This window comes from Eubalaena glacialis, chromosome 6 (assembly GCF_028564815.1).
Source record: "Eubalaena glacialis isolate mEubGla1 chromosome 6, mEubGla1.1.hap2.+ XY, whole genome shotgun sequence".
NCBI lineage: Eukaryota > Metazoa > Chordata > Mammalia > Artiodactyla > Balaenidae > Eubalaena > Eubalaena glacialis.
This window is the reverse complement of record NC_083721.1, coordinates 26,085,183-26,107,921: the sequence shown is the minus strand read 5'-3', so window position 1 is coordinate 26,107,921 and position 22,739 is coordinate 26,085,183. Positions and strand designations below refer to the sequence as shown.

The 22,739-nt window shown below is 35.0% G+C and overlaps 1 protein-coding gene across 1 annotated transcript in view; it reads right to left on the bottom strand.

Annotated features, from left to right (window-relative positions):
• The window catches only part of TMPRSS15 (transmembrane serine protease 15), a 134,656-nt gene that overhangs the window by 100,913 nt on the left and 11,004 nt on the right, over nt 1-22,739 (bottom strand). Inside the window, exons 5-6 of the mRNA XM_061192958.1 lie at nt 20,024-20,059; nt 5,653-5,784 (exon numbers count right to left, since the gene is read on the bottom strand). Of these exons, the coding sequence (XP_061048941.1) occupies nt 5,653-5,784; nt 20,024-20,059 (168 nt within the window). The remainder of the gene's footprint in view (nt 1-5,652; nt 5,785-20,023; nt 20,060-22,739) is intronic.

The following is a 22,739-nucleotide window of genomic DNA, read 5'->3' as shown; positions in this document are numbered from 1 at the left end:
ATATTCTTTTATATTTGTAAGAAAACAAATATATCTGAATTATAAACTTCCAATTTAAAGAAGCAACTACTATTTTTTGTTTTATTTTCCCCATTAAATTGGAGCTAGGGTGAACTTCCTCTATGCGCACTAAGTGATACGTCTTCCTGAAAATGATCAGAAAATGGCCAGGCAAATGATACATATGGTGCAAGCGGCCTGAAGAGATCCTTCCATTCAGTCTACTGCACACAACTTTTAACCTTCATCACTTTTGCTCCTTTTGTATGGACTCACAATCTAGCTCAGTATTTTCATTCAATATTCTTGAGTGTGTTTTTCTTTCCCATGACAACTCATTTTCCTCTTTTAATTCTTGTAGCACATTTATTTCATGTACTTCTCTTACATCTCCTTAATGTCATGAATTACTAGTTGTCTTAATTTATATCTGAGTCATTTCCTACTAGATTAAAATCTTGAAAGCATGAACCAGGAGTCATAATTTGTAGCTTTTTATTTTATACTTGCTATGTATAGTATGCATTAAAAATAAAACTGACTTGATTTTCACAATCTTTAGTTTTTCTTAGGTTATTTTCTATATTCTTACTACTGTTGACACCATAATTCTAAAATAATGACTCCTGGAATGTGTCCTTCTTCTTTTGGTATTTTGTTTATTCCTCATATGTCAGAAGTGTTGATAGAGGGCAGGGAAATCGAGGAAATTTATCAAAATTAAATTGCTGCCCTTGGAATCTGAGTGCAGAATAAGCTAATTCTAAATTGATAAATGGAAAAACCCACTGTAACATTACACAGTAATTCTGCCAAGTTATAAAACACAAGCTATTATATGACATCAAATATTTTATATGAACAGAAGAAACAAATTGAAAAGCACATAGAAATCTTGGTAAAAATCCCACATTTTGGTTGGCTTTTTGCTACTTTTGGTGTATATTTTTAAAAGGCATATAAGGTAGAGGCATAAAAAAAGGTAAATAAATTTTAAGATTCAAAGTCCGTTTAAGAATAATGTCCTAGGAATTAATTGCATTGGATTATGCATTGGATTATTATAGCCCAATTCCCAAGAAAAAAAAGAACAAATTAAGAACAGAAAAGATAATAACCCAATATCATAGACTTCAGGAAATTAAAGAGAAAAAATTGTGACTTGTTGAGAGAACTGAATCACTTTATGTGTAATACTTGCTGGAGCAAAAAGGACAATTAAGGCTAATTTGTATGATTTGAAGATAAACAGTAAAATATATGTCTGTTCAATGCAGAGCTAAATCATTTTCTAGTTGTAAAAAAAAATCTCCTTCTTCACTCTTAACTCTCTGCGTATCACAAACCACGCCAAATAAATGAGACAATTAATCCCTTAGCTTCAATGACCATAAAAGTAAGAATAGCGTCTGCTTGTATTTTAAGTGATATATGGAGCCTTTTAAACACAGTTTGTCAAGAAACATGTGGGCTCCAAGAGTACAGGCAGTGCAAGAAAATCCACTACTATTATAAGTAGTTTATATTTAAACTATGACACTTAGGAACACAGTAAGGAAGAGCAATCAATCCTACCAGCCCTAAAATACAACTTTTAGCATTGGTGGAATGTTTATTATGTGCCAGCATTGCTCTAAGGTCATTATATAAGTATTAATGTCCCCTTCACCACAAATTTATGAAGTTTTAGGTGGGGAAGCTGAGGTACAGAGCGGGTAAGTTAACTAACATAAGTTCTTCCAGCTTACAAGGGATGATTCAAAGCCAGGCAATACCTAATATTAGCCTAATACTGCAATATATAGAGCTATCAGGGTGACATCACTCAGTCGTTGAAAAGCAGGATGTGTGTGTGTGTGTGTGTGAGAGAGAGAGAGAGAGAGAGAAATTTTAAATGAAAAAGGAAACAGAAAATTAAAAGAATTTCATCATGTCCAGTGTTTTTAAAATTAGAATATAGATCACGTTTGCAACAGCACTTCACAACAAACAGGAGGGAGAAAAAAAGATAGAGTGAAAAAAAGGGAACAAAACAAGACCGGTTTTAGAATTTGTAAAACCTATTTGCAAAGCTGGTAACACTTTAGTAATTCTTCACATCCACTCACTACATATTCGGGGGGAAGATATCAACAGCTTTGGGCTGTACAATGGGGGTCATACATTTCCAAAAAGCTGAGCGATCACCCTGGTGGCAGAGATTGTTGTATCTTTGTCATACCCTTATTCAGTCCCTTTCTAGGTACATGACTAGACTGCATATCCTAAAATGGGTCACGTGACAGAGTCTGGTTAATAAACTATAGTGAAAGTGATTGTGTTTATCTCCAGATATGATTTCTAAAAAGATCTTCTATAACATTTTTCCATTGTCTCTCAGCAGGTTGCAAAGGATCCAGGGGAGAACTTGGCCCAGAAGGGATGGTGGAGGAACCGGCATCCTGAATGCCTGCAGAGCACAGCCTCTTGCCATCTTTCTTGGACTATAACGTAAGTGATAAATAAACTGTAATTGTCTTACATTGCTAAGATTGTTTATCATAGTATTTAGCTTGCCCTTAAGAATATGATCAGTTTGCCTGTTCAGTTTTCTATGAAGTTGCTGAGTTTTAGTGCAAATGGATAATCTACAGGTCTAGTTCTGCTCTAAAAGGCCTCTGGGAATTCCTACACTTAAGTAAAGATTAAGAAGAATATTCCTGAACACATTTAAAATAAAATTACAATAATATTGAACTACTTACAATAGCAAAATTCAGAATGCCAAAATATTATCATTTCAAGATATAGGTTTGTGGTAGGGACTTTCTCGTACATTCTTTCATTTAATTTCAGGATATTTCTGGAGAACCTAATGTTACATGTCATGAAGCAGGACAGACTTTTGGCAAAACAGATATAACCCAGCCATGGCTGAGTAGGATTACTGGGTATTCAGGATTATAATTTTTGACTACGATGTGCTTTTAAGTGTAGCATCAGAAAAAATTCTCAGTGAGATATCAATGAGCCTGTCAAATAATATCAGCCGTTCTATTGCACTATCTGAAATTGCCTGTAATGGAATGGGATTCGTATAGGTGTGTTCTTAGGACTCACTGAGAGCTCCCTCTGCTGGCTCAATGGTTATTAGTTGTGTGTTTTCTCAGGGCTTTGAATTCTCCGGGAAGGTAAATCAAACATGATCTCTGCCCATCTATTGCGCACATACCTATAAGGCATGCACATACATAGTGCATGCAAACGATCTATGGAGACACTTGCCAACTTCCAAACAGGCCTGAACATTAGCCTAAAGGCTGTGAGTCAGCATCTCTTCTTCTCATAGGTCAGCTAAAAAGTGAACTTTCCTGCTGATGCAATTTTCATCAGAAGAAAAAAACAATTTAAAGAAATCTTGGTGCCGCTATAGTCAGCTATAAGTTGTGAAAACCTAAATAACTAAAGACTAAAAAAGAAGCTGTTTAGGAAGTCAACATTATTATGACTCTATTAATAACACAAACTAGAATTAGAGCTCACAGCTGGAGGAGAAAAAAGAGATAGAGCAAAGGTCAGTTTCACATAGAGAATTCTCTTAAAATAATCTTTTAGTGAATGTAGATTGATGGACAGGGCTTTCATGTAGAAATTATGCTATAGAAGTTCGAGGTGGTGCTGAGGTGAAGAACTCACAATCATTCATGATTAAATAATAAATAAAACAACTTATACAGGCTTGAAAATCCTAGATGGATAGAGTAATTGATTTGTCCACTTCGTTCCACAACAACTTTAAATTGTTTTTCAAAAATAGATATAATGCTAACTTTAAAACACAAATAAAGAGAATCAAGAAAAAATGGCAAACGAGGATTCAGAGGCTTAAGAAAGTTAGTAACATGGATGGTGAATTGATACCATTTAAATTAACATAAAACCTCCATGATATTGAAAAATAATAATGCAGTTTGATTATGTCTTTCAGGCAAATTTAGAGAATTCAGTTCTAATAGTGAGGTTCATGTCATAGTTTAGAATGACTAAGAAAAGTAATTCATGGCCTTATAACTTGTTTTAGGACAAGTTGCCACACATAGGATATTTCTATGGTTATTTTTTGATATGCATGGATACTAATTTATTATGAAAATTATAAACTCCATGACAGTAAAGAACACATAATAGGTGTGGTTCATTTTCTGATTATTCATCTTATATATTTTCCCCCATTTAAAGTTATCGATCATCATTATACAGGCTTAAAGGTATGTGTCTCACGTCGATACACATTATTTTTGAAATATAAATCAGCATCAACTTTATTACCTCATGATGGCACACTTGTATCACATTCTCTGTGAAAAGGTTTTGAAAACTGCCTGAAAACCATAGCAAAATAGGATGTTGCTTTCTTTTTCTTTGAGTAACTTAGTTATATAAAATAGATTAAAAAATATTCTGTAGCCTACACTTTCTTCCAATATGCTCTGAGTGCACTTCAAAGTATGTAGTTAAACTCTGAAGTTTGAACTTTATCCAAGAACATTTGAATTAGGATTGCTTAGTAGAAGACTCTTCAGTTAAGTTGCCAGTTTTTGAGTTGGTTCTGGGAAGCAGAACAACTGCCTGTCTTCTCAAGTATATACTGAGTGGATAGGTAATTTTTTAAACTTCAGTTGGTAATGGAGCATTCATCTTCAATTAACATCAAGCAAGAAGAGCAAAGTGTAACAAATAATAGAAGAACAAAGTGTAGCAAATTGTAACTAAAGCCTTTTCACATTTCAGGAACTAATGGTGCTCATGGTCAATTTTTAAACTGGTTGTAAACCACACCAAAAAATTGTTCAATTCCTGCTGTTTAATTTTTCAAGAACAAATTATAAGTTAGAATTGTTCAGATAGTTCCTCACATTCCTTATCAATCTGTATGTACATTTATGTGCTAATCTTTCATGTGTATATTAACCAGTGATAAAATGAAGAAATAAGCCAAAGAAGAAATATGTTTATATCACTTAGAGCCATGTTTGGCATTTAGTAAGTACTACTTAAGTGTTAAATAATAATAATAGTGATTTTAAAAATTATTAGCACTCAAAACAAATGCCAAAATTTACAAAAAAACACATATTTTATTGATCAAACATGAAGATCTTATTTGTAGCTGATTTCCCTTATTCACAGAACTACAACTCAAGTACACTTTTTAATATATCTTTTGTTTCTTTGCCAAAAGGTGAATAAAGGCAACAATCAAAATTAAGGGGTGGTGATTACTGAGTTAGAAACTGTTAAAATGGCAAAAATAAAATGACAATATTATGATAAGACGGTGAAAAAATGTTCAAATTCATAATAGTTTGTAGTAGTTTAATAAGGGATGAAAAATAATGCCAGTCTCCTCCCCCAGACATTAACCACAGCATTCTTTCTACACTTGTCAAATGGAATTCTGTTTAATTAATATGCTTAATGTCATGTGATAAAGTTTAGGAAATAGCAATATAATTATTTTTTAGATTTTTGTATTAAATTATAAACATGGCTATTGGGATATCTCATTCTCCAGTAGTTTTTGGTACTTGAGGGGTGTGTGTGTATGTGTGTGGTACACAGTGAGGGAGGATGGAAGAGAAGGGGGAAGAGGGAGGGAAGGTCATCACTTACCACAAATTTTATTGTCTTCATCAGAGCCATCTGGACAGTTCAATTCTCCATCACAAAATAAATCAATTGCTATACACTTCAGAGTATCAGCACACAGCCTTGAATCAGGTGGGCACTCTACTGAGACATTTCCTTTTAAAAAAAGATTGGATTTATAAGTTTCCCACATAGTAGATTTAATTTCCAACCAATGAGATATGTACAATGTCTGGATAGTTATTATGTATTTTTTGTCATTTAGGTAAGTATATGCTTACTTATAAGCATGTATTTCAATTTCCAAAAGAAATATTTATTTCATTTAATGAATTGATCATTTGTAAAAACTTAGAGTTTTAAATTTTGAAGAAATGATACATATTTCTTCATAGATGTCAAATGTGATGTTTATTTTGTTGATTTTTAACCTCGACAAATCAATACTACAGTTTGGACATTTAGTCACCAATATTTACACCTCCTAGGATTGTAATATGTAATGTGGGACAATTTATTGGAATATGTATCACATCATCTGCAGTATCTAGTAGCCACTTTGTTTACTTATAAACTTATCATTTGAAAATATAGTGGCTGAAGTCAAGGTTTGCATCCTGCAGAGCAAAATTTGTCAAAGAAAGCTATTTTACAGTAAAATAAAACACTTAAAATTCCTAGCGCATTGAGCATGAGAAACCCAAAGGTTTTTTCTGTTCAATATCTCCTTGCTTCTTGAATCAGAGGTTCTTAGGGCGAAAGGTGCAAACATGGCCCTGAAGGGCTCCATGCCATACTCTGGCCATGATCTGATCAATTTGCACCTCTCAGCCTTTCCTGTCCTTCCCCTTCTCCTCTTCCACATTTCTAGATATAGAGATGGACTGAGAAACACATTTTACTTCTAGAAATTGACTTGGAAATTTTAGGTGCAATTCTAAAAATATATTTGTATCCCACTAGATAAACACATATGTTTTTATTTTTCTAAGCAATGTGAGAATTTGAATATTTTTTGTCTATGATTAGAATAACAATGACAGTTTGAAGTTTTTGGAAAATCTTTAAGCTCAATAACATTTTTTGTTATTGTTCTTAATCTTAAAACCAGCATTGCACTGCCATCTGCTGGGTTTTAAACATATATTTGATTCTGAAATTTCTCCTTATACTCCAAGGAATTAATTGGAGAAGAAAAGTGCTTCTGTCAATAAATCTGCTAAGGTAATATTTAATTAGAAACATTATGGACAGGGTTGCTGAGTATATATACAACTAAATTAGACTTTTGTAATTGTCTGTAATTAAAGTGGATATAAACCATTGGGAAATTCAAGGATCACCTAACATCTAAAATAGGAAAGGACAAAAACCAGAGCCATTCCCAAATGACAAAATACTCCCCCTTAAGAGAATAAAAAATGATAAAAATGGTATTGAATAAACACATATGCATATTATGAGATATATATGAGATACTCATCAAGAGAGTCCTTAATTGTTGAGTCCTTAATCCATGAAAGGCATAGTGTTGATAGTATTCCATAAATGCTTGATAAATAAATAAATGAGAAAAAAAGGGCATTATTCTAGAAATTCTATGTCTCATTTTAACAGTAGTTAATAGAATTCTAAGTGTTCAGTATCTATAAGAATAGATTTGGGGATATAACTAGGAAAATTATAATTTTGTCTGATCTAATGTTTCTCATGGGAACTTCACTTCCTGATGTTTCATATTTTGTCTGTTGCTTATTGAACTTTATAGATTGAACTTCAAAACCACACTGGCAAGTGACACCCCTTGGGATCTTTTGATCTCATTAATGATCATTCATTCACTCTACGAGTATTTATTTCTACTTATTTGTGTCATGGATTTTTAAGGGATAGAGATAAAAGGATGAGTAAGGCAGAGACTATTCTCATGGAGCTTGGAGTTTAGTTGGAGACTGGTTCATTAATTAATAAATTTTTTAAATGATGCAGAAAAAAATGATATGGGAACATCAAAGACTGGGCTACACCATGGATTATTTTCCTTCTGAGGCAGGGATTGAAAGCATCTTCACATAAACTAAAGTTTGAAGGATACTTAGAAATGCACAAGGAAGAGAGGTATGTGAAATGTATACATAGTGATATTACAAGAGCATATTAATATATGCACAACAGAGGACTCTAACTTATCTAGATGTTGGGATGTTTATTGAAGCTATGGCAAGAAGGGAGTTTAGTGCCAAATTCTGGGGGACTTTTTAAAAATCTTTTAACATATTAAAATATTTTTCTATAAGCAATGGCATTGAAAGTGTTTACATATATATGTGATATGACCAGTCCATGTTTCATAAAGGCAATTCCAGGACCAAGTGGAGAATCATGTGAAGAGAGCAGACCAATTGAGAAACTGTTTCAATGGTCAAGGTGAAAGTTGATGAGGGTTGGAACTCAACTCTTGCACTCGCAGAAGAAATGGGGCATATTCCAATTGCTATTTTACAAGTAGAATTGATGAGCTTTAGTGACCAGATGTGCCCCTGACCAGAGAGTGGTGGCTAAGGTGATGCTAAGGATGGTAAGTACCCTTTTGGAGTGGCCAGTTGAATTACCAACGGTCATTAGTCATGTTAGTGATTATAAGAGAAACAGCTGGTGAGATTAGAAAATGACTCTAGTTTGAAATATTTTGATTTGAAGGTGGAAATTATATTATGTCAAGACTGTACTCTGTATATCTCCAGATTCTCGTGTATAAACACTCTTCAGCTGTCTTGGTCCATGATAAAAGAGAAGTTCCTCATATCAAAACCAATATGGAGGGGGAGACCTTCAAGATGGCAGAGGAGTAGGACGTGGAGATCACCTTCCTCCCCACAAACACATCAGAAATACATCTACATGTGGAACAACTCCTTCAGAACACCTACTGAATGCTGGCAGAAGACCTCAGACATCCCAAAAGGCAAGAAACTCCCCACATACCTGGACAGGGCAAAAGAAAAAAGAAAAAACAGAGACAAAGAATAGGACGGGACCTGCACCAGTGGGAGGGAGCTGTGAAGGAGGAAAGGTTTCCACACACTAGGAAGCCCCTTCGCGGGCTGAGACTGCGGGTGGCGGAGGGGGGAAGCTTCGGAGCCACGGAAGAGAGCGCAGCCACAGGGGTGCGGAGGGCAAAGCGGAGAGATTCCCGCACAGAGGCTCGGTGCCGACCAGCACTCACCAGCCCGAGAGGCTTGTCTGCTCACCCGCCGGGGTGGGCGGGAGCTGGGAGCTGAGGCTCGGGCTTCGGAGGTCAGATCCCAGGGAGAGGACCGGGGTTGGCTGCGTGAACACAGCCTGAAGGGGCTAGTGCGCCACAGCTAGCCGGAGGCAGTCCGGGAAAATGTCTGGAGCTGCCGAAGAGGCAAGGGACCATTGTTTCCGTGTTCGTGAGGAGAGGGGATTCAGAGCACCACCTAAATGAGCTACAGAGACAGGCGCGAGCCGCGGCTATCAGCATGGACACCAGAGACGGGCATGAGATGCTAAGGCTGCTGCTGCCGCCACCAAGAAGCCTGTGTGCAAGCACAGGTCACTCTCCACACCGCCCCTCCCGGGAGCCTGTGCAGCCCGCCACTGCCAGGGGCCCATGATCCAGGGACAACTTCCCCGGGAGAGCACAAGGCACGCATCAAGCTGGTGCAATGTCATGCCAGCCTCTGCCGCCGCAGGCTCGCCCCGCACCCATACCCCTCCCTCCCCCCCAGCCTGAGTGAGACAAAGGCCCCTAATCAGCTGCTACTTTAACCCCCTCTTGTCTAAGCAAAGAACAGACGCCCTCAGGTGACCTACATGCAAAGGCAGGGCCAAATTCAAAGCTGAAAGCCAGGAGCTGTGCAAACAAAGAAGAGAAAGGGAAGTCTCTCCCAGCAGCCTCAGGAGCAGCGGATTAAATCTCCGCAATCAACTTGATTTACCCTGCATCTCTGGAATACCTGAATAGACAACGAATCATCCCAAAATTGAGGCGGTGGACTTTGGGAGCAACTGTAGACTTGGGGTTTGCTTTCTGCATCTAATTTGTTTCTGGTTTTATGTTTATCTTAGTTTAGTATTTAGAGTTTATTATCATTGGTAGATTTGTTTATTGATTTGGTAGCTCTCTTCCCTTACATATATATTTCCTTTTTCTCTTTTTGTGAGTGTGTATGTGTATGCTTCTTTGGGTGATTTTGTATGTATAGCTTTGCTTGTACCATTTATCCTAGGGTTCTGTCTGTCCATATATTGTTTTTTTTAGTATAGTTTTTAATGCTTGTTATCATTAGTGGATTTGTTTTTTGGTTTGATTGCTCTCTTCTTTCTTTCTTTTATTTTTATTACTTTTAATTTTTTAAATTTTTAACAATTTTTTTATTTTAATTATTTTATTTTATTTTTTTCTTTCATTTTTTCTTTTTTTCTCCCTTTTCTTCTGAGCCGTGTGGCTGACAGGGTCTTGGTGCTCTGGCCAGGTGTCAGGCCTGTGACTCTGAGGTGGGAGAGCTGAGTTTAGGACACTGACCCACCAGAGACCTCCTGGTTCCACATTATATAAAGTGGTGAAAGCTCTCCCAGAGATCTCCTGCTCAATGCTAAGACCCAGCTCCACTCAACGACCAGAAAGCTACAGTGCTGGACACCCTATGCCAAACAACTAGCAAGACAGGAACACAACCACACCCATTAGCAGAGAGGCTGCCTAAAATCATAATAAGGTCACAGACACTGCAAAACACACCACCGGACACGGTCCTACCCACCAGAAAGTCAAGATCCAGCCTCATCCACCAGAACACAGGCGTCAGTCCCCTCCACCAGGAAACCTACCCAACCCATTGAATCAACCTGAGCCACTGGGGGCAGACACCAAAAACAACGGGAACTATGAACCTGCAGCCTGCTAAAAGGAGACCCCAAACACAGTAAGTTAAGCAAAATGAAAAGACACAAAAACACACAGCAGATGAAGGGGCAAGGTAAAAACCTACCAGACCAAACAAATGAAGAGCAAATAGGCAGTCCACCTGAATAAGAATTCAGAGTAATGATAGTAAAGATGATCCAAAATCTTGGAAATAGAAAGGAGAAAATACAAGAAATGTTTAACAAGGACCTAGAAGAACTAAAGAGCAGACAAACAATGATGAACAACACAATAAATGAAATTAAAAATTCTCTAGAAGGATTCAATAGCAGAATAACTGAGGCACAAACAAGGATAAGTGACCTGAAAGATAAAATAGTGGAAATAACTACAGCAGAACAGAATAACGAAAAAAGAATGAAAAGAATTGAGGACAGTGTTAGAGACCTCTGGGACAATAGTAAATGCACCAACATTCAAATTATAGGGGTCCCAGAAGAGGGAAAAAAAGAAAGGGACTGAGAAAATATTTGAAGAGATTATAGTTGAAAACTTCCCTAGTTTGGGAAAGGATATAGTCAATCAAGTCCAGGAAGCACAGAGAGTCCTTTACAGGATAAATCCAAGGGGAAACATGCCAAGACACATATTAATCAAACTATCAAAAATTAAATACAAGGAAAAAATATTAAAAGCAGCAAGGGAAAGACAAGAAAAAACATATAAGTGAATCCCCATAAGGTTAACAGCTGAACTTTCAGGAGAAACTGCAAGCCAGAAGGGAGTAGCAGGACATATTTATAGTGATGAAAGAGAAAAACCTACAACCAAGATTACTTTACCCAGCAAGGATCTCATTCAGATTTGACGGAGAAATTAAAAACTTTACAGACAAGCAAAAGCTAAGAGAATTCAGCACCACCAAACCAGCTTTACAATAAATGCTAAAGGAACTTCTCTAGGCAGGAAACACAAGAGAAGGAAAAGACCTACAATAACAAACCCAAAACAATTAAGAAAATAGTAACAGGAACATACATATCAATAACTACCTGACATGTAAATGGATTAAATGCTCCAACCAAAAGACAAAGACTGGCTGAATGGATACAAAAACAAGACCTGTATATATGCTGTCTACAAGACACCCACTTCAGACCTAGGGACACATACAGACTGAAAGTGAGTGGATGGAAAAAGATATTCCATGCAAATGTAAATCAAAAAAAGCTGGCATAACAATTCTCATATCAGACAAAATAGACTTTAAAATAAAGACTCTTACAAGAGACCAAGAAAGAAACTACATAATGATCAAGGGATCAATCCAAGAAGAAGATATAACAATTATAAATATTTATGCACTCAACATAGGAGCACCTCAATACATAAGGAAAATGCTAACAACCATAAAAGGGGAAATCAACAGTAACACAATAATCATAGGGGACATTAACACCCCACTTTCACAAATGGACAGATCATCCAAAATGAAAATAAATAAGGAAACACAAGCTTTAAATGATAAATTAAACAAGATGGACTTAATTGATATTTATAGGATATTCCATCCAAAAACAACATTATACACTTTCTTCTCAAGCGCTCATGGAACATTCTCCAGGATAGATCATATCTTGGGTCACAAATCAAGCTTTGGTAGATTTAAGAAAATTGAAATCATATCAAGTATCTTTTCCAACCACAACACTATGAGACAAGATATCAATTACAGGAAAATATCTGTAAAAAATACTAACATATGGAGGCTAAACAATACTAAATAAACAATAGATCACTGAAGAAATCAAAGAGGAAATAAAAAAATACCTAGAAACAAATGAGAATGGAAACATTATGACCCAAAACCTATGGAATGCAGCAAAAGAGTTCTAAGAGGGAACTCTATAGCAATAAAATCCTACCTCAAGAAACAAGAAAAATCTCAAATAAAAATCCTAACCTGACACCTAAAGCAATTAGAGAAAGAAAAAAAAACCCCCAAAGTTAGCAGAAGGAAAGAAATCATAAAGATCAGATCAGAAATAAATGAAAAAGAAATGAAGGAAACAGTAGCAAAGATCAATAAAACTGAGAGCTGGTTCATTGAGAAGATAAACAAAATTGATAAACCATTAGCCAGACTCATCAAGAAAGACAGGGAGAAGACTCAAATCAATAGAATTAGAAATGAAAAAGGAGAAATAACAACTGACACTGCAGAAATACAAAGGATCACGAGAGATTACTACAAGGAACTATATGCCAATAAAATGGACAACCTGGAAGAAATGGACAAATTCTTAGAAAAGCACAACCTTATGAGGTTGAATCAGGAAGAAATAGAACATATAAAGAGACCAATCACAAGCACTGAAATTGAGACTGTGGTTAAAAATCTTCCAACAAACAAAAGCCCAGGACCAGGTGGCTTCACAGGTGAATTCTATCAAACATTTAGGGAAGAGCTAACACCTATCTTTCTCAAACTCTTCCAAAATATAGCAGAAGGAGGAACACTCCCAAACTCATTCTACAAGGCCACCATCACCCTGATACCAAAACCAGATAAAGATGTCACAAAGAAAGAAAACTATAGGCCAATATCACTGATGAACATAGATGCAAAAATCCTCAACAAAATACTAGCAAACAGAATCCAACAGCATATTAAAAGGATCATACAGCATGATCAGGTGGGGTTTATCCCAGGAATGCAAGGATTCTTCATTATACGCAAATCAATCAATGTGATAAACCAGATTAATAAACTGAAGGAGAAAAACCATATGATCATCTCTACAGATGCAGAAAAAGCTTTCGATAAAATTCAACACCAATTTATGATAAAAACTCTCCAGAAAGTAGGCATGGAGGGAACTTACCTCAACATAATAAAGGCCATATATAACAAACCCACAGCCAACATCATTTTCAATCGTGAAAAACAGAAAGCGTTTCCTCTAAGATCAGGAACAAGACAAGCTTGCCCACTCCCACCAATATTATTCAACATAGTTCTGGAAGTTTTAGCCACAGAAATCAGAGAAGAAAAAGAAATAAAAGGAATCCAAATCAGAAAAGAAGAAATAAAACTGTCACTGTTTGCAGATGACATGATACTATACATAGAGAATCCTAAAGATGCTACCAGAAAACTACGAGAGCTAATCAATGAATTTGGTAAAGTAGCAGGATACAAAATGAATGCACAGAAATCTCTTGTATTCCTATACACTAATGATGAAAAATCTGAAAGAGAAATTAAGGAAGCACTCCCATTTACCACTGCAACAAAAAGAATAAAATACCTAGAAATAAACCTACCTAAAGAGACAAAAGCCCTGTATGCAGAAAAATACAAGACACTGATGAAAAAAAATTAAGATGATACAAACAGATGGAGAGATATACTATGTTCTTGTATTGGAAGAATCAACATTGTGAAAATGACTCTACTACCCAAAGCAACCTACAGATTCGATGCAATCCCTATCAAACTACGAATGCCATTTTCCACAGAGCTAGAACAAAACATTTCACAATTTGTATGGAAACACAAAAGACCCCAAATAGCCAAAGCAATGTTGAGAAAGGAAACCCAAGCTGGAGGAATCAGGCTCCTGGGCTTCAGACTATACTACAAAGCTACAGTAATCAAGACAATATGGTACTGGCACAAAAACAGAAATATAGATCAATGGAACAGGATAGAAAGCCCAGAGATAAACCCACGCACGTATGGTCACCTTATTTTTGATAAAGGAGGCAAGAATATACAATGGAGAAAAGACAACCTCTTCAATAAGTGGTGCTGGGAAAACTGGACAGCTACACCTAAAAGAATGAAATTAGAACACTCCCTAACACCGTACACAAAAATAAACTCAAAATGGATTAAAGACCTAAATGTAAGGCCAGACACTATAAAACTCTTAGAGGAAATCATAGTCAGAACACTCTATGACATAAATCACAGCAAGAACCTTTTTGACCCACCTCCTAGAGAAATGGAAATAAAAACAAAATTAAACAAATGGGACCTAATGAAACTTAAAAGCTTTTGCACAGCAAAGGAAACCATAAGCAAGATGAAAAGACAACTCTCAGAATGGGAGAAAATATTTGCAAATGAAGCAACTGACAAAGGATTAATCTCCAAAATTTACAAGCAGCTCATGCAGCTCAATATCCAAAAAACAAACAACCCAATTCAAAAATGGGCAGAAAACCTAAATAGACATTTCTCCAAAGAAGATATACAGATTGCCAGCAAACACATGAAAGGATGCTCAACATCACTAATCATTAGAGAAATGCAAATCAAAACTACAATTAGGTATCACCTCACACCAGTCAGAATGGCCATCATCAAAAAATCTACAAACAATAAATGCTGGAGAGGGTGTGGAGAAAAGGGAACCCTCTTGCACTGTTGGTGGGAATGTAAATTGATACAGCCACTGTGGAGAACAGCATGGAGGTTCCTTAAAAATCTAAAAATAGAACTGCCATACGACCCAGCAATCCTACTACTGGGCATATACCCTGAGAAAACCATAATTCAAAGATAGTCAAGTACCACAACGTTCATTGCAGCTCTATTTACAATAGCCAGGACATGGAAGCAACCTGAATGTACATCGACAGATGAATGGATAAAGAAGATGTGGCCCATATATACAATGGAATATTACTCAGCCATAAAAAGAAATGAAATTGAGTTCTTTGTAGTGAGGTGGATAGGCTAAGAGTCTGTCATACAGAGTGAAGAAAGTCAGAAAGAGAAAAACAAATACTGTATGCTAACGTATGTATATGGAATCTAAAATTAAAAAAAAAAAAAGGTTCTGAAGAACCTAGGGGCAGGACAGGAATAAAGATACAGATGTAGAGAATGGACTTGAGGACACAGGGAGGGCGGAGGGTAAGCTGGGATGAAGTGAGAGTGTGGCATGGACATATATACACTACCAAATGTAAATAGATAGCTAGTGGGAAGCAGCCGCATAGCACAGGGAGATCAGCTAGGTGTTTTGTGACCACCTAGAGGAGTGGGATAGGGAAGGTGGGAGGGAGATATGGGGATATGTGTATACATATAGCTGATTCAATTTGTTATACAGCAGAAACTAACACAACATTGTAAAGCAATTATACTCTAATAAAGATGTTAAAAAATAAAAACCAATATGGAAAATATGAATATAGTTTTGTTATATAAAGGAAGTGTGTTTTGGGATTTTATCAGATTTTATTTTTACCTAGTCTGCTGTCTCCATCTCATCTCCTTATGTACACATATATGATTTCAATTCCCAACAAAACCATTGGTTAATACATTAACTATTACAGAAATTAGCCAGATGCTAGTTTTTTAAAACGACCTTCCATTCTTAAAACTAGAGTGTTTTGATTTGTGTACTACTTAGTTTGCCATTTCATTCCTTAATTTTTGCTCTAGTATTTCTTCTTTTCTAGGAAATATGTACTGTACTTCTCAAGAGGGAATTTTTAGCAAAGGAGTTAAGAAATTCTATTTAAGGAAATGTGCACAAAGAGAATAACAATTGGTTCTGTTTATTAAAAGCTGTTCAAATTGTCTGAATATTAGTTGCTGTTTTCTTGAGTGGGAAAAAGATTGGCATATTTTTATATCTATATGATATTTTATCTTCTGGATATTAATTTTTTGGCAAATTATGAAAACCCACCAGTAAATGAGCATTATTTGGAATTCTGCAAATGGAAGGTTTTAAGTAACTGTTTATATTTGTATTATGAAGGAGTCAGTACACACTGAAATGTGATTACTTCAGAGTGATTCACAGTCATATCAATGTCCGGTGATTTGGGGTGAGGAATCTCTTGTGCCTACTTTGTGCAGACTCTGTGCTAAGCATGGGGGAGGATAAAAAGACTGAAATCCATTATTTGTTTTCTTCCAAACCAGTTATAAGAAGTATTACACACAAGACAGTAATCTGAAAATCACATTTTGGAAGTCTTTGATTTTTATTTTCTCTGTTACTTAAATAGGGGTAATAATGCTTGGTGGCCAAAGATGAGACAAATTAAACCCAGTTCCTAGTAATTGTCTGCTTTAATAGCTTACTTAGTCATGGAATCAGAACCTGAATCCATGAATGTCTGCCTTGAGAGACCAAGTTCATTTCACTGTACTGTGTTAGAAAAAGAGGTATCACCTTACAGAAATTCTCATCTACTTTAAAAGAACAAATTTAATCTATTTAGCAAGACTATGACTGGTCAATTCAAATGAAATTATAGTGGAAAGATACTTTAATTCTGTTATCATGTGCATAGGAATGTCTTAAATTAGACGAGAGTGCTTAGCAATATATGTATATATTTTTCTCAAATGCAGAGAAAAAAATACTTAAAGTCAAAATACATTTGGTGTTTACAGTGTCTGTGTCTTCGTCCTGGGGCAATTAATTCATTTGAGGAGTATAATTCTGCCTTAGCTTCTCTTGACCCAATTTTATGTTCTTCACCAAATCAGCCAGTTCCTTTTCTTCAGTCCCCAAACCCCTCCACACAGTGGAATTGTGGCAAATTGCATTTTGTTGGAGATTGAGAAAGCCCATGATAGTGAAACTTCTGTTTTTTCGCAATCATTGCCTACACAGTAAGCAACAAAAGACTAGAACAAGGCGTATTCTAGAAACCCTTCAAGCATGTGAACAATTGCCCAAAAGAGCCCCTCTCAGGCACACTGTAGCAGCCAGAAATCAATCGGTATAATGCAGCCTTCGTTCCCATCTCTCCCTTTACTCTTCCAAATGGGTTAGTAAAACTTTACAGTAATTGGCCACAAAGACAGTTGAGCAATAGAACATAATCCTCATGGACTTTGTACCAACTATCATATAAAAATTCTCTGCGGCAGAATTTATAATATTACTAACGCCCAGGTATATGATGCATGCATTTGCTGATTTTTCTCACACTCTGTCTTCCAGGCATATAAAAAATGAGAATAAAGTTAACATCCCTGAAAGGCATATTCATAATAAATTATTGTTTGGAAACTGCGGTTTTCAAGTTTAATTGTCTCTTTCCCTTCTACAGATCTATAGTATCTTGACATATGAGAGGAATAAATGGGAAGGATGTCTGGGGACTCATGGATCCAGTAAAAGAGGGAATGTGATATTTTGCCACCTACTTACCTTATTATAATTTTTTGAGGATTGAGTAAAGTAATTCAATACAGTCTCCAATAACAGGAAAGCTTTGGATATGGAGTGTTTTTGGTCAAATAAATGATCAGATTAAAATGAGCATTACTGAATACAGTAATCTTGTCTTAACCTTAGTTTAGTTTTTGAAAAGTGTTTTTAAAAAAGTATCCAGCTGCTTTTTTTTTTTTTTTTTTTTTGGTCTAAGTCTGAAGGGGGGAAGGAGAAAGGATCTAACATGTGTCCCTCTTTATGCCAGTCATTAATTTGTATCTGTATCATTTCTCTTCTTCACGATCACTCTAAGATATATATTTAAATCTTTGCCTTTCAGATAATAAATACAAAGTTCAAGAAGACTAGGTAGCTTATCAAAAGTGACGTGTACAGTAATTGGTGGAAATGGTTATGGTGGATTCACCCACACACTTTCAGTGTTTGAAAATTGTATGTTACTTTTTGGTCTTCATTTTGATTATCAAATGCTTACATAAAGAGTGAAAGATAGGACTAAATATGTACTGATCCCATTCTTATAGTTTACATGTAGGAAAGGAGATTTCTATTCCACTCCCTAGGAGAGAAAAGTACGGGTTGAGTATTACCCTCATGCTCTCTGTTCCCCATTCTCCATCTCCTTTGGCCAGAAAAAACTGGGCTATTAGCCAACTTTTGATACTGGCCAATATGTCACAAGACTTTTGGCCTGTGAGATATTTTGGTCCATAAGACATTTGGTCCATTCCAAAAGGTCCTTAAAATTTGGTCCTATATAAAATGTCCATGAGCATATTTGGTCCATGTCAAATGATTTTGGACAGGACCAAATTATCAAGGACCTTTTTGGTGTGGACAAATGTCTTATGGACGTTTTGGACAAGACATAGTCCTGCAAGGAACTGGTCATATGGTTCAGCCACTTTTTATAATTTTGTTTGGTTTGTCTTTAGGAGAGTTAGGGGGAAAACTTAAGTCCAAGGATTTCTTGCTTTAACACTGTTTCCCCCCCACCCCCCAAAGTCATTCCACCTATTTCTCTTAGGGCATTTTAATACCTAAGAGGTCCTCAATAACTGTGGGTTGTATGAATCACTCAGTGAATCAGTAAACAGACAGATAAATGGAAAACAGAGCACTAATTTAGATATTTGTTGCTGACTTTTAAAGTTTTAGAAATAAATTTCTCAAAATATATTAAAATTATTTTTTCAGTTTATTTTTAGACTAAAGGAATTAGTCACTATAGATCCTAAAATCATTTTTTGAAAGTGTGTTGAAAGGTGATTTTAGAGGTTGTAAATAGTTTTCTACATTGGATAAGGGACTATGGGCTGAAGAGCAGTTTTATTTTTCAATATGTTGTGCTACTATATGGATAATACCTACATACAACCCCAGGCAGGCTTATCCTACCATAAAAGACCTCTATAGGTTTAGAGGTGGGATGACTTTTTTCATAAAGCATTTTGATTAATGATTCATATATCATTCTGCTTTTCAAACATCACACCAACCATTTTATCCAAGAATTATTGTGTTACTCAGCGATCATTTATAATTTCACAAATGTTCTCTCCTTGTATGTATATAACATTTGATATAAATTCTAATAACATAAAAATGGCAGTATTATTTTTGGAGCTGACGATCCACACACTATTGCCTTTATGGAGTTTACCTAAAGAGATTAGGGTCACATCCAGACCACTTAACATGAAGATTAAGTTAGGACCAGAGAAGACATTTTGGTTAACCAGCACGTAGACAAAGGCACAGTAGATAATTACTAGGAATCCAGAAAAATTGTCACATTACAGATACATACCAGGAGTTGGCACAAGGTAGGCATTTAATGAAAAATTGCTGAATGAATGAATCCAAGGCAACTTTGGTACTGGTTTGGCAACCATACTGTGTTAAGAGGAGAGAGCAAGCACGTCTCCCTTGCATGCAGAGAGAGTAATTAGAGAAAAAATTCCCTCACATCCTATGAAGCCTACATCCTTTCTGGCAGACATTTTGATCAGATTGGTGGCATTCTTAGCAAAAGGTAATAACCATGGTTCTAATAGACAAAGGACTGAAGTGAGATCAGATAATCCAGGCCTTGATTGCCTCAAATACATTGTTATTTTTTGGTAAAATATTAGGCTAAAAGTATAAACTTTGATGCTCTAGTTTTCTTATCTATTAAATAAGGGTACTGTTAACTGCTGTGTTATCAGAGAATTCTCAGGATTCAAAACGAAATATTAGCGAAAAGTTTTTTTGAAATAAGAGAAATAATATTAAAACTGACCTGGAGTTGCCAGAGGACTGCTGGTAGTTAGCTTGTCTGTAAGAATAAATGACATAAAAATAACAATTACATTTTAAAACTGATTATTAGGAATTCCTTCTGTTTAATATTTTACTTGAGAGTTTAAAAAATTACTATGAATTATTAATATTTATTAACTTAAGAATATATCAAAAAAATCAAAAAAAAAAGAGAAAGAAAGAATATATCATTTGTATCTGGAGCTAAAAATAAATCTTTTATGTTTTTATTGATTTTTAGAGCTGTAGAGCAGAGGTTTTTAGATGTGCTTACTCTTTAAATAATGAAGATGATGCTTTTCAATTATCAATAACTAAACATAAGAATTCATTAATTTCATAATGGCTGTAGACTAAAATGTTCTAGATTAATCTGCTGTTGTTTGAAATAGGAGCTTGAGATATGCTTAGACCATGGGCTTTGGAGTCCCGAGGAATTCCTTTTAATTCCTGACTTTGATAATTAATAGCTGTGTGACTCTGGGCACATTCTTTATTACTTATGTATTTTTAAGTGGAAAAAATATTAATCTCTACAGAATCATTCTGAGAATTAAATGAGATAATGTTTGTAAAATATGGTACCTGGTCCAAGTAGATACTTCAAACAAATAGATTTTTCAAATATTATAAAAATGGTCATGATTATGGATAACAGTAAAAGTAATGTGGTTATAGTTTTATAACAACTTACACTTTAAAAATCATTTTTATGTGAATTTGATATTTGTGATGACTTCTAAAATATTTAGAAAATTTTATTATTTACAATTTATGGGAAGCAGATTTTCAGAAGGTGAAATGCCCAGTGATTCTGGTAGTTGACAGACAGGATTAGTGTTCAAATCTTTTGACTTCAATTTGAATAATTTTTCTACAACAGAATGATTTTCCATTTTAAGATAACTCAGGTTAGTTTTTAAACGATTGATAATTTCTCAAAGCACTCTTTTGATAGTCGGTATGATCTTGATAAGACTAAGTGAAGAGGTAGTGACCAATTGTAGTTAGAAACATAAGGTGGAGAAAATGCTGGAATAGAGCAAAGTTAACATTAAACTTTAGATTGTCCTTTCCAAAGAGTATGATACATTTTGAAAGTTATCATTTCATTATATTTTGAACTCCTTTCCCTCATTCATAGTGACCTTACAAATGTCAGAGTTTCATTTCCAAGGCTTCATGATCAGAGCCATATTTTGAGATCACACACAGGCGCACACACAAACACACTCTCACACATCATATATGCATACATACGTATATAGAATTTAAAATATGAAAGAAGCGTTGGAATTGGAAATGCATATCCTTGTATATATAACTAGGCACTATGAACTTTGCAATATTATGAACTATGTTATTCCTAACCAAATGTATGCTTTATACATTTTGATATGAAGACTAAATATCTCATTTAGAAAGAGCTGCCAGAAAAAAAATTGAATCCTTGCTTAATGTGATAAAGTTTTATGGTCACCAAATTATACATTTTGAAATGCCATAAGTACTGACCTGAAGTTGTTGCAGGACTTATCGTAGAGAAATTCTCCAAAGATGCTGGAATAAAGTAAAGTTGGTTTGAAGTTAGGGCTTAGAGTATAAATATATTACAAAACATCGAGTGCAGTTTGAATATTCATTCAAAGGGCATCTGATCTACCAGAGTTTCCATTTCATCCTTTCTCATCCTGAATGTTCCTATTTATTTATTTAATTATAATTTGATTGTGGTACATTTGATGAATTTCCAGAATCTCTATGTATTCTCTCTATAAATTTACCTATGCAAAATATTTGCTTTATTTTACCCATTTAAGAAAGATATCTATTTATTCATCATAATTATATAGAATAATTTATATTTAAGAGAGACAACATAACACACCATATCTCATATCTTGTCAGACCTAGAATCAATGGCTTTGCACTGAAACAAATGGATGCCAAAATAATCTTACACATGATAATATCTACAGGGAACTAAGTACTGTTTAAGTATAAAGTGCTTTTCACATAAAAGATAAAAACTAGCTATTTTCTTCACCCAGTAACATGTTTAATAGTTTTAAAGATATAATGACAACTATTTTCTTTAAAAATAAAGAAAACCAAAGCATATCTTATGATCTAATTAATTTGTTTTCATTCAAAACAATACTTATGGTAAGTGGGTTAAGAGGTATGTCCTCTTCTACTAACTAGATTGTTTATTACATTATTTCTTCATTACTGCATTGTCTTCTTTCTAAAAGATCTATAGCAGTTTCATAAATGATATATGGCAGATTATTGATAAAGAAGATAAAATAAGTTTTATAAGATATTTTCATAAAGAAGATAATATTTTAATTTTCATTATGTTTGGTTTGACAGTATACTATATAAAAATCAAAGGTACCTGTGAAATTATTAACCAATTTAAAAATGTAATAAATTTGAAAATTCACATGATGCAAGTGAATATTAAACTTAAATACCTAAAATTAAGCTTCGTATTATGTTTATAAATGTGTTTTAATAATAGTTCAACAAGTTAAATGTAACTTCAACTTCTGGATCATATTCTTGAGTTGATGTTGTGATATAGTTTATTGCATTTATGATCCTTATTCTAAGTTAATTCAAAGGATATGGTTTTATTGAATAAATAAAAATTTTAAAACCACAAACTCCCCTCTCCCAAATAGTCCCAC